Source organism: Manis pentadactyla, chromosome 4, assembly GCF_030020395.1.
Source record: "Manis pentadactyla isolate mManPen7 chromosome 4, mManPen7.hap1, whole genome shotgun sequence".
In the NCBI taxonomy this organism is placed as follows: domain Eukaryota; kingdom Metazoa; phylum Chordata; class Mammalia; order Pholidota; family Manidae; genus Manis; species Manis pentadactyla.
The window spans coordinates 53,456,187-53,469,367 of NC_080022.1; the positions used below are offsets into that span (position 1 = coordinate 53,456,187).

The window sequence follows — 13,181 nt, forward strand, 5'->3', positions numbered from 1 at the left end:
TTCATGTTTTAGGAAAACTTTCCATTTCCATTTTTCAAGTCGTCTAACAACTGAGAAACTCTTTACCCTGAGGTCACCAAAATGGCAACTAGGTATATCATTTGGAATTCCTGGCTCTCAAAACGTGCCCCCCCCCAAAAAAACCCACAAACCCTGTATTCTGTTTCTTTCACAGTTTCATGTATCAATAGAAAGTAATAAAAAATAAAAACTTTTGTATAGGATTCTTACTCCTGACATTGGTCACGTATGCAGGTGCCAGCACATTATATCTTGCTTAAAATAAAATGGGTAGAAAAAGCCCAAATCCTCACTTTCTTCTATAGGTAGGTATTAGAGTTTCTCAATTATCCTAAACAAAAATGTGATGTGAGTAAATTTAATAGCTTTGTTAAAAGCAATGCCTGTTTTTAACTCAAGACCTGGGTTCAGATCTCAGCACTTCAATTTCTTACCTGTGATACATTTTCTAACTTTTGTGCCAATAGGTTTTATTATGTAAAATTGGTTTCAGATCACTGCCCTGCCTACCACATAGGGGTGTTGTGGGATCAGATGTGATCATTTATGTGAAATTGTAAAATATAAAAGTACTGAGCCTGAAGCTTTTGAGAGTTGGGCCTAGCAGGCCTTGAGTTTTAAGAAAGACAATTACCACCCACTGACCTAGAGTGTAGTGGAAACAAACTTGAGATCTTGTACACAAACATAAGCCTGAATTTTTAACCTTGCACTGGACATGGCTGGCTGAACTGTTTAGTCATGAGTTACTTATCTAGGTTCTATGGGGCTCTCACTAACACCCCTCTCCTGAGGGGAAGGAGAGAGGCAAAAAGTTACTCGCTTTGGTGATTGTTAGAAGGTCGTGTAAAATAGATGGTCTATAGAATCACTAACTGCTCATCTAAACCTTTACTGCTTTTTAAGATTTCTTTGACCACTCACATTTTTTAGGTGTAGAGAGTATAGAAATGCTTACAAACCATAAAGGTCTCCATAAAAAGTATTAGCAATCATTATTAATAATTGTTAAAATAATAAATGAGTAAAACAGGGACCAAAATACAGCCTCCTCTCCTAGAAAAAAACATAGGCAAAAATCTCTTGGACATAAACATGAGCAACTTCTTCACGAACATATCTCCCCAGGCAAGGGAAACAAAAGCAAAAATGAACAAGTGGGACTATATCAAGCTGAAAAGCTTCTGTACAGCAAAGGACACCATCAATAGAACAAAAAGGCATCCTACAGTATGGGAGAATATATTCATAAATGACAGATCCGATAAAGGGTTGACATTCCAAAATATATAAAGAGCTCACACACCTCAACAAACAAAAAGCAAATAATCTAATTTAAAAATGGGCAGAGGAGCTGAACAAACAGTTAATCCAAAGAAGAAATTCAGATGGCCAACAGACACATGAAAAGATGCTCCACATCGCTAGTCATCAGAGAAATGAAAATTAAAACCACAGTGAGATATTACCTCACACCAGTAAGAATCGCCACCACCCAGAAGACAAACAACAACAAATGTTGGCGAGGTTGTGGAGAAAGGGGAACCCTCCTACCCTGCTGGTGGGAATGTAAATTAGTTCAACCATTGTGGAAAGCAGTATGGAGGTTCCTCAAAAAGCTCAACATAGACATACCGTTTGACCTAGGAATTCCACTCCTAGGAATTTACCCTAAGAATGCAGCAGCCCAGTTTGAAAAAGACAGATGCACCCCTATGTTTATCACAGCACTATTTACAGTAGCCAAGAAATGGAAGCAACCTAAATGTCCATCAGTAGATGAATGGATAAAGAAGATGTAGTACATATACACAATGGAATATTATTCAGCCATAAGAAGAGAACAAATCCTACCATTTGCAACAACATGGGTGGAGCTAGAGGGTATTATGCTTAGTGAAATAAGCCAGGCGGAGAAAGACAAGTACCAAATGATTTCACTCCTATGTGGAGTATAAGAATAAAGAAAAACTGAAGGAACAAAACAGTGGCAGAATCACAGAACCCAAGAATGGACTAAGGGAAAGGGACTAGGGAGGATGGTTGGGAAAGGAGGGATAAGGGTGGGGAAAAAGAACGGGGGTATTACGATCAGCATGTATAATTAGCGTGTGGGGGGGAGCATGGGGAGGGCTGTGCAACACAGTGAAGACAAGTAGTGATTCTACAGCATCTTACTATGCTGATGGACAATGACTGTAATGGGGTGGTGCAGGGGGACTTGGTGAAGGGGGGAGCCTAGTGAACACAATGTTCTTCATGTAATTGTAGATTAATGATAACAAAATTAAAAATAATAATTAAGAAAGAAAGAAAGAAAGAATATGGTCTGGGAGTATAGGTGGCAGTGACATTGGCCCAGACTCTAAAAGTGTTACAATGTAGTGAATTGAGTTGGTCAACAGAAAACTGGAAATTTACAGTTTGTGAGAATGGAGGTCTACAGATTTGTAATCCCTTTTCCAAAACAAGATCTGTTTTCAGGATTCAGAATACTGATGTCCCTTGATAACCCCCAGTGAGATCTGGAGCAGATCCTTGTAATCTGATGCATTAAAACATCTGCATCAAAACTAATGAATATTCACAATACGTGGTTATAAGACTATAAATACATATCAATTCAAGTTTGGATTTACTGTAAAAGAAGTTCAGGTCGTATCATCTTTTGCTAACAAACATATTAAGCAAAAACTTGATTTTCAGAGCCTTTTGAATTTCAGAATGACACAAAGGGAATTGTTGATCTGAGTTATGTTTGGGTGTTAGTACCTAAGAAGAGTGTTTCTTGTATGTGGCAAGCAACCATTCTTATGAGCCAATAGAGTTAGGAACACCAGACTGAGCCACACTGCCTGGGTTCAGATTCCAACCTTGCCAAGTGACTTTGGATAAGTTATTTAACTTCCCAGGGTCTTAGTTTTTCATCTTTGGAGCTGCAGTAGTTTTCTTATGAAGATTAAGTAAGATGCACATGGGGTACAGTATATGTGTGTCTCATAAGGCACTCAATAAATTATGCTTCAGTTTCCTTATCTGTATAATGGGGTCAATAATAATGCCTGTCACAAAGGTGTCTTATGAAACTAAGTGAAGAGATGTACTTAAATGAGTAAAAGATGCTTAGAATAATGTCTGCCCCTTGTAAGCCTTTAATAAATAGTAGCCAACATCATTTTCACCATGTTCTGTAACTTTCCTATCAGCAGTCATTTTTAGGAAAGAGAAAATAAACACCTGTTGAATTAATGAATGGCACGTTGGAAAATTATGGCAATTCATAATTAGTTTTCCAGACTATAATTCATCTCATCCCATCTCATTCCTTCCCAGGTTTGCATGCTTCTATCGCCTCTCCCTTCCCCCCTGCCTCTTCTCCCAGCCCCAGCACCTTGATCTTCCTTCATTTGCACAGCACTTGATGAACTGGCACTTGTCTTCCATAGCACAGCTATGCAGGTGTGTTAGGCCATCTGGGAAGCTGTCCCAGATGCTGACAAATCCTTGGCAATAGGATAGAAAGGAAAAAGGGACATTCCTAGGTCTGACTTCTTACTCCTCTGGAGAGTTCCAGTGGTATCTTTATAAAGTTTTAGGATAAATGATGAGGTCACTGCTCTTTGTTTGCACCTCTAACAGATGCATATCTTGGATTCTTACATTTTCCTTTAGTTTATTACATGTTAATCTCTTACGATTGCTAGTAATGGTAGGGTTTGGTAAAGCATAAGTCTGCAGAAATGTTTTAAATGTAGGCAATATGGGGAGGAGCGGGTACTAACTGGGCAGAGACCGGTAGAATAATGTGTGTGCCTGTGTACCCCAGTTTTGGACTAATGTCTTGGCATGGCTGTCGTAGTTCCAGGCATGTAAGAACTGGATCTTCTCTTAAGGCCACACATATTTGGCAAGCCCTATTATGTTACTATCCTGAGGGGTGCTTGGGTAATGAAGGTGATAGATAATATTGGGTAGGTACTGGTTAGACAGGGACATGAGAGACTATGGAAAGAATCTTCTTTAAAGAGCTTTATTACATTAGATCGTAGTGTCTGTAAACAATTACAGCATTCAGGGAGTGCAGGATTTAAATGAGAAACACAACTTTGTCAAATTATACCAGTCGGATAAAATGGCATGGGCTCCGGAACTCTGTAATTAAATGTATTTTTGAAAATGAAAAATACAGTGTAACATCTGGTTTATTTCACTGCAGAAGTGCCTGGGTATTGCTTATATAAGTGTGATTGAATTTGGCTGATAGTTGGATTTCTCTGTGTAAAGTAACTGTATTTTAATTAAATTCTTTCTGCTTGATTCTGTTGCGTTGTAAACAAATTATTCACACAAACACACTCATAGAGAAAATGGCTGTCTTATTTAAAAAGTCTAATGTTTATTCATTTTCTTTGTGTTGCAGCGGATATTCAACTCCTTTGTTTACACTGAGAAAATCTCAAATGGAGAAAGTGAAGTACAGCAGGTAAGAGGTTATTTGGTACTTGACAGTCTCTTTGTCTTGCTTTTGGATGTGGTTTCATTACTTTTTCCCAGCAAACTCCATGTGAGGTTTCCTGTTCTTCTCTGTATATGATTTCATATGCATTTTAATCATAATGGTGACAACTTCACATGAGTTCTTAGAGGCAGTTGAAATAATGGTTATATGGGTAGTTTTTTGCTATTTGTGCTGTACTTGGGAAATAATTCAATTCCTTTTTCTTTTGAAAATTCCTAAACTATTCAAATTTTAAAATACTAGAAATTGTTTCATCTGATACAGGATAAAGGAGTCAGGTCAAATTCTGGTTTTCCTACTTCCTCCATGAACCCTGGTAATGGCACAGTTTGGTCTTATTGAGCTACAGTTTCTCAGCTTTAAGTAAGGAGAATGTAATACCTTTCTTATATAATTGTGAAAATTAAATAATGTCAAATTAACTTAGAATAAGTGAATCCTTTATGTGGAAGGTTCTGGCATAGAAGCGGCCAAATGAATATTGGCTTCTTCTTTCATTTTTTTCCCCTCCTCTTGTATTCTCCCTTTGCTTCTTTCCTCCCATCTTTTCCCCACACACTGTGGGGTCAAAAAGCTCTGAGGCCAGATTCTGTTTACTTTATTTGTAGCTGGTTTCAAATAGATTGCTTCCTGAATTAAAACATAGTGTTGGTGAACTTGGTTATAAATAATTGATCTGTGCTTGAAAAGAAGGGTGGTAAAGAGGATTCTGGGTTTTAATTTCAGCTAATCCACCAACTTCATTACGCTGTGTGACCATCACCTGGTAATTTGAAGCTAAGTTGGAAACTTAAGTAAAAAACAGGACCAAGCGAAAAAGCAGAGTGTAGCAGAGTGCTTTCACACAATGAAAGATAACTATAGTAAAACACACACCTTAAAGTCTCTCTGAGTTTATTTTTTATTTTTATGCTACTCAAGGAAAATAGCTTGACTTGATCTGAACTTCAGAGGTGCTGTACAAGAGGAAAAACCTTGGCAAGTGCCATTAGAGTGAAGTCATTTATAGAGCAGATATTTATAATAAATTACTGTGGTTTAATCTTGAAGTTTAGCATTTCCTGTTTTTTTTTTAATTGGTTTCTGCAGGTTAAATTTAGAGGATATGAGTAGTTATATATGTATGCTTTTTCTTAGCTTTAGATATTTTTTAAAACTAATGACCTGAATTATGAATATGATGTGGTTTGCTATATCAAGTCTTCATAATTCCTGTCTTATTTTTATTTCTGCAACCAGGAAAGTGCTTTTAGGGTCATGAAATTTAAAGTGTTTTTTAGGGGAGGGAAGATTCCTAGCCAAAGCGTATTTGAGGAAACTTTCTGGGAGACCAAAGGCCATTTGATAACATTTTAAAGAAACTGATCCAGGGATATTGGTTTTGTTGCTTTCCTTGAAGTAACAGATACAAATTGTTCTTCAGCTTTTTTCAAACCTAAAAGTTGTTTTTTTTCTGCAACTGGTGTCATTGCTTTATTTATCTCTCTGGGAACGAGTTTGGAAGCCTTTCATAATAATTTTTTTAGATTATAGCAGCTGATTGAGCACATAAGAAACACTGGTGCTAGGCAATTTCAGTCTCTTATCATTATCACGATTGACTTTTCCAAATAACCTTGAGCGAAAAATATTATCCTTATTCCAGAGGAGGAAACTGAAGCTGCAAGAGGTAAAGTAAGTTACCGATAACCTCATGATTATTAAGAGAGCTAGTTTTCAAAATTAGTTTCACGCAATGTTACACTATCTCTATTTTTGCTTTAACAGTTTATTTGAAAGTTTTGTATTTTCATCCAAAACAGGCCTCCCTGCTAAACTCTGAATAACTTATCTGAATAATTCAGATGAAGGAGAATTAACACGGAGTAAGTTGTCTCCTCTCTCTGATTGTCAAGAAGTTCTCTTTTAAGTTGACCCAGGATATACTTTTAACTTTGCTGCAGTCTCTCCAGTCCGCCCTCTGGAGGAACCCTGAACAAAATCATCTGCCTCGTTTACATCTAGTACTTGGAGATTATTATCATGCCATTATCATTTTGCCTAAATTTTAAAATACCTTGTCCCAAATAATTTCTTCTTTTGTGACATGATTTCCAGACCCTTTCAATATTCTGGTCCTAACAGTAACAACAACAATAAAAGCTTAGTTTTGAATATTTACTCAATACTTTGCTATCACTTCACTATTACAACACTTTGGTGGGTTGAATTGACAGGAGACATCCTCATTTTATAGTGAGGAAACAGACTCCTGATATCTTCTTATCTGATTAATAACTCAGGACCCTGTCAACACCCAGTATGAAATCTTTAGGGAACTGCTTAGCTCTTAGGTCTCAAATTCTATAAAACAGTATCTAACGAGTTTATTTTACTCTGATTACTCATGAGGTTGAAATGAATATGGTTTACATGTTATGGTACATTTTTGTCTCTTTGTGTTCTGTTAAATGTCTGCTAATATCTCTATCCATTTTTAAAATTAGGTTGCCTGTGTATTTTAGAAGTTTAAAACATCTATACATGTTCTAGACTAGCTCTGTCCAAGAGAACTTTCTGTGATGCTGGGGCTGTTCCAGTGGTATAATGCTAACCCAGCAGCCACTAGTTGCATGTGGCCACTGAGCGCCTGAAATGTAGTTAGAGCTACTGAGTAATTAAATTAATTTTAACTTGAATCAAAATAGCCACACATGGCCAGTGGTTATCTTCCAGGATTCCTGTGCAAATTTATGTTTCATAAATATGTTTTCCTAATTTATGGCTTTTCTTTCCCTTTCTTTATATCCTTTAAATAACTGAAGTTTTCATTATCAGAGCCCATTTTTTAAAAATCCATCTTTTCCTTTTTGATTTGTGTCCTTTTGTGTCTTACTAAGGATATTCTTTTCTATACCAAAGACGAAAAGCTGTTTCCTAGATGTCTTCTAAGACGTTTGCCTTTCTCACTTAAGACTTTTATTTACCTGGAATTGATTTTAGGGTTGGATGTGAAGCAGGTATCCAGTTTCTTCTCTTTTTTCCCTCAGGTATTTCCAAGTGTTCTAACACTACCTTTCTAACAGTTTGTCTTTTCTTTCTACTTCAGTATGTTTTCATGATAAGTCAAGTTTCTATGTGTGTTTGAGTTTGATTTGGTTCTCTTGGTGTACTTATCTACCACTGTGGCCATTCATTTTAGACCCTTTGCTCTTATATATAAATTTTAGGATCAACTTGCTCAACTCTGAAAGAAAACCCTATTGGGATTTTAACTGGCAGGATAATGAATCTATAGATCAGTTGAAGAGACTACCAACATGGTATATCTCTCCATTTACTTACAGTGTCTTTTAATATAGCTTTATAGTTTTGTTCACAAAAGACTTGAATATCCATAGATGTGGGATTTACATCTAGATTTTTTGTTTACATTATAAATATTATAAATAGTATTTTTAAAAATTATATTTTTCTAATGTTGCAATTGAATTCTATGTATTTTATATCTAGTAACCTTTCTTAAGCTATTGTATTAGTTCTAATAATTTGCCTGTATATTCCTTTGGGTTTTCTATGTAGATAATCATATATGCAAATAAGATTTTTGATTCTCTCTTTGTAAGTCTTATAATTCTTATACCTTTCATTTCTTTTCTGTATCTTGCTATAACTGGCCTCCAGAAAAGTATTGCAAAACTATGGTACTAGTGGTCCTCTATGATATGCATTATTTTTGTTTAGTTTTAGATTAATTATTAAGAAATATGTTTTTAAATATCCAAACATCTGTAGAGTCTTTTTAGTTATCTAGCTGTCCACTCTGTACTCCCCATTACACTGAGAGTAGAGCTCTCTGGGTTACACTTTCTGTGTACTGTCTCCTATCAGATTGTTCATCTTGACCAAGCCTTGAGGTTTATCTCTATCCCTGCTGCCCTGTGCTATTCTTGAAGTGAAAGCTCATGGTCTATGTATTGTGCCCACATCCACAGGGTGAAGGCAGGGTTTGGCACTAGTTTATTTCCCAGATTTCTTGCTCTCACCCTATTTGAGGGGTCAGTGTCTCTAACAGTGATTGTGTTTTTCATTTAGGATGCTGGTCTCTTAAGAATTTTAAGAACAATTATGACTGTTTATAAGATTTGTTTGATAATCCAAAAATAGATTAGTTATTAAAAAACTAAAAAAAAAAAGATTATTGACCTATGTGCTCTTAATGTTAGCTCACAATTTCTACTCGAAAAGGAATCAGTTCTTTATGCATGCTTTTGTATATTTTCTATCTGGAATCCTGACTTGAGTTTTCTATCCATCATTTCTTCTTTGGGATAATGAAAACTAGAGGCCCATGGAATCTTACCCTCCCTCTTTCTAATCAGATCTTATTGGGAGTTGGATCTGACTTGTACATACTATATAACGTGACCGTAAATCTTGTGTGTTGTTAATATCTTCTGGTTAAGGGAACAAAGTAATTAAACCTAAAAAACATTTTGTGATTCTTGACTCTTACCATATACCTCTGTATGGCATAGCCTTTTTTCTTTTTTTTTGCCTTTTCTCTTTATTTCTTTTTAATTAACCTTCAGAGTGTGGCTCTAAATTGTCTAGCAGTGTGTTTTAAATCCTTAATTAGTTTAGTTTATATAGTTTTATTGCCAAGAAACTGGCAATAGCCTCGGGAAAATAAAAATCCCATGCACACATTCTTGGGTAGAACACTTCACATAGACTCCATTTTTGAATACTTTGAGAAATGAGGTTGTGTGAGCACATAAGGGCATTGTATGCAATTGAATCCGCATCAAGAAAAATAAATTTTTGATCAAGTGCTCCAGAAGACAGGAAAACATAGTCCACAGAACACTGAGCAGTGAGAAGAAACAAAAGGAGAAAGAGCTAGATGAGGCACTTGATAGGATCACTAAAGAAATCAGAACCACCTTGCACGTGTTGCTTTAAGAGTTTGCTCTTTTTCCTCAAATGCTCTAGTAATAATTTTTGTTGATTTATCAGTGAAATGGCAATTGCATTTTAATAATTAATGCAGTATTTCAACAACTGTTGATGACAGCAGCTGATTTTAGAAGCCTTCAGAATGGTGAGTGTGGTAAGAGAAGTACTTATAGAGATAGGAAAGGTGCTTGACCTCGGCCAAGGGCATTCCTCCAGCAGTTTTGCTCTCTTCCGTGATACCAGTTTTTACCTCTTCAGGATCATATCCATCAGCATGTAAGCATGCTATTTTACCATCTTAAACACAAAAAAACCCTTGCTCTACTTTCTTCTCCAACTGCTATCCCATTTCTTTCTTTCCCTTTGAGGCACAAACCCTGAGACGTGTCTATACTTGCTGGATCCAGCATTCCCATCCTCTCTCAAATCTTCTCTGGCCCTACCACTTCCACAGAACTGCTCTCTTCGTGGTCACCAGTGACCTCCAGGGTCTTCATTGTATTTAATTAAATTAGTACTAAATAGTTTACCCCTTCCATCTTCTTGATAAACCTTCCTGACTTGGGCCTGTGGGGCCCCACACTTGGCTCCTTGTTGTCGGCAAGTTTTGGGCTTAGGGTCTTCGCACTGGTGCTGTTCAGTCGTGCATCCCGGTGGGCCCTGGCCCCCTTCCTGTCTTTCCTCAAATGTCACCTCTTTTGAGGCTTCATTGTTTGGCATGTAACACATTTAAGATTGTTGGGTTTACCTGATTAGTCGTTAATTGTGACATTTGAAATGTTGTTCTTTATCTTTGGTTATAATGCTCTTTCCTTGAAGTCTATTTTACCTTATATTGATACAGCATTTCCACCCTTCCTGTGCTTAACTGTTTGCATGATGTCTCTTTTCACAAGCACTTACTTTTATGTCTTGTTCTCAGTGTGTCTCTTACAGATAGAATGTAGTTGATCTCTTCTTTTATAATTTCTGTCTTTTAGTGATGAGTGGTTAGTTAAATTTAGTTTGATTGTTGGATTTGGGTCAGCTATTTATATTATTTTATTTCCATTTGCCCCTCTTTGTTTTAGTTCCCCCTTCCTCACCTTCTTTTGGATTTTTGAATATTTGAGTTTCATGTTGATCTATGTTAGCTGTGTTTCTTGAAATATATTGGTGAGAAGATTGGTAGTCCCAGTCTGTTATTTAATCCTTTTCGGGAAGGCCTAGAAGGAAAGGTTTATAAACTTCAGAAGGGGAAAATTACCGAAAGAGAATGATCACAGAAATCCTGGAGGGGACTAGTGGGTGCTTTAAATAGAAGCCATGCTGTTTGGGAAATGAGAGCCTGGACATGGGATTTATATTGGCTTTATGTTTGTATTACTTCAGTACTTCTACTACCAGAAACTCTCCACTGTAGGAAAGTTTGGCTAGTTGTTGAACTGTGCACTGGACCACAGGGGAAAATGGGACAATTGTTAGACAAGAAGAAGGGCTTTGGAAGAGCTGAGCAATTGGGAATCTTGTTTTTGAATTCTGGTTACCTATGCCTGTTACTATGCAGGCATTTGGTAAATATTTGTTGAAAAAAAAGCCAGAGATAACTCGTGTGCCTCAATATTTGTATTTCCAGAATCTGGGATTTGTTTTGGGATTGCCTGCCAAGTGTAAGCTAGTGTGGCATTAGCCTGAAGGTTCTCATTTTGTTTACAGTTACCCAGTGAAGTATGTTCAAGGCTCAGACTTGTCCAGACCAGAGGAATCCTGGAAGTGGTGTAGAAGGAATCCATTTTTTCTTTGCCCCCAACCTTTTCCCCTTCTGTCTGCAGAAGATTTGCCTAGGCTGAGTCCTGGTTTAGTTCATCCCCTTACCCAAATCTGCATGTGGTTCTGTGTTTATTGTAAATACTCATTAAATGTTTGTTGAATGCGTGAACAAAAGCTATTAAATCTATAGGAAGGCAAAAGGAAGGTTGAAAGGTATTGAAACCACCCAGATGGGAGTTTCTAAGGAATCAGCCAAGGACCAGAGCAAACAGATGGCTGTTCTCTCAACCCAGAGCCCCAGCGAGTTTAGCCTTTTGCAAGGTTAGTGTTTAGGTTTCCTTGATTGGAAATCAATCTAGCTCGGTTTCAGCTCTTTCTGTTCATGGTCTGACTCTCTACAAGAGAACTAAAATTTTTATCTTAGAAACCCTCTTCCTGGGCTATCAATCAAATCATTGGATACCTTGTTAATAAGATGGAATGGTAGTCTGCCACTGTGGAAAGATAGCTTAAGAGAGGTTGTGATAGTTGTAATATTTATGTGATTCTTTATCTATTAGTGTTTCCATGTATATTTTCTCATTTTATTTGCTTAATGACACTGTAAAAAGTACAGGTATTGTTATTCCATTTGCCATATGAAAAAACTGTAATCTCAGAGGGCTCATTATAAGTGGTTCAAGGCCCCATAGAGGTGGTAAAGTAGCAGACACAGAATTTTTAATCCTAGTTTTGTGCTTTCTTTGTTTAAATTGTATTGGCTATGATAATCAGCATTATTTATTACATATATATTATTAAGCACTGTCCTTAAGTCTTTTCTTATATAGACACATGGCTTTTTACCTTACATTCTTTCCGTCTTAGCTCAGTGTGTTACCTGTCAGTGAGGCCCTCCTTGACCACCCACTGATAAATTTTATTAATTGCACCCCTCTTTACTTCTTACTCCCATCTCTGCTTTAATTATCTCCTTATAATTTATTGCCTAGTATTTAAAGATGCATTTTTTTTCATTGTCTATCTTTCCTAATAGGATGTAAGTTCTATGAGAGCAGAGATTTTTTTTCTATTTCATTCCTTGTTATGCCCTCAGTACTGGGAAAAAGTATCTCCATATAGGATATGGTAGGTACTCAGTAAATATTTGCTGTATGAATTAATAATCCTCAAAAACAGGTCTACGAGGTTTACTGACAAGGAAAGTTATGCACAAAGAAATATCTTGTCCAAGGTCACCCAACTGAGAAGTTAGACAACCAGATTTTTTTTTTTTTATTGGGACACAGAATATAATATTGCATTGGATTCAGATATACAATGTAGTGATTTGATAATTATACACATTACTTAATGCTCGTCATGGTAACCCTCTGTTACTATATACCAAGATATTACAATATTGCTAATTATATTCTCTATGCTGTACTTCGATTCCCGTGACTCATTATTTGATAATTTGAGGTTTGTACCTCTCGATCCCCTTCACCTATTTTACCCATCCCCCACCCCTCACCCCTGTGGTAACCTGCAGTCCATTAAACAACCTGATTTTTGAAAGCAAATGAATTTAGATCCAGTGCTCCACTATGTACATTCAAAGTGTTGTTTCCAGAGCTTTGGGACAGGGTACTGCAGAGGCTATTAAAGAACATAGGGGTCAGGTTCTGTCCTTTTTCTCTCTGTTGCCTCCTTCAGCAATTCTCCTGACTTGGTTGATACATTGGAGGTTTCCTTTTTTAATGGTCTATTGTTTTCAAAAAGGAAAGATTGACAAACCATTACACTACAGCACACTGCTGTCCAAAAAATCATGCAAGGCTGAATTTGAATTTGATTTAAAAGAATTGAAAAATATTGTTGTTAGGGGATACTCCTTAAACTTTGGAAGGGGTAAGAAAGTATTAAAAGAGTGTTTTTGCAGCAGAGGAAAAAAACTGTGGTATTTCTTACC

At 36.7% G+C, this 13,181-nt stretch overlaps 1 protein-coding gene across 3 annotated transcripts in view; it reads left to right on the plus strand.

Annotated features, from left to right (window-relative positions):
- The window catches only part of CACHD1 (cache domain containing 1), a 207,219-nt gene that overhangs the window by 75,529 nt on the left and 118,509 nt on the right, over positions 1–13,181 (plus strand). For 2 of the 3 annotated variants that reach the window (XM_036911301.2, XM_036911302.2), the window contains exon 2: positions 4,442–4,504. In XM_036911301.2, coding sequence (XP_036767196.2) covers positions 4,442–4,504 — 63 coding nt within the window. Of the gene's footprint in view, positions 1–4,441; positions 4,505–6,342; positions 6,406–13,181 lie in introns of those variants that run through there. The other variant, XM_036911303.2, reaches the window with a different exon arrangement.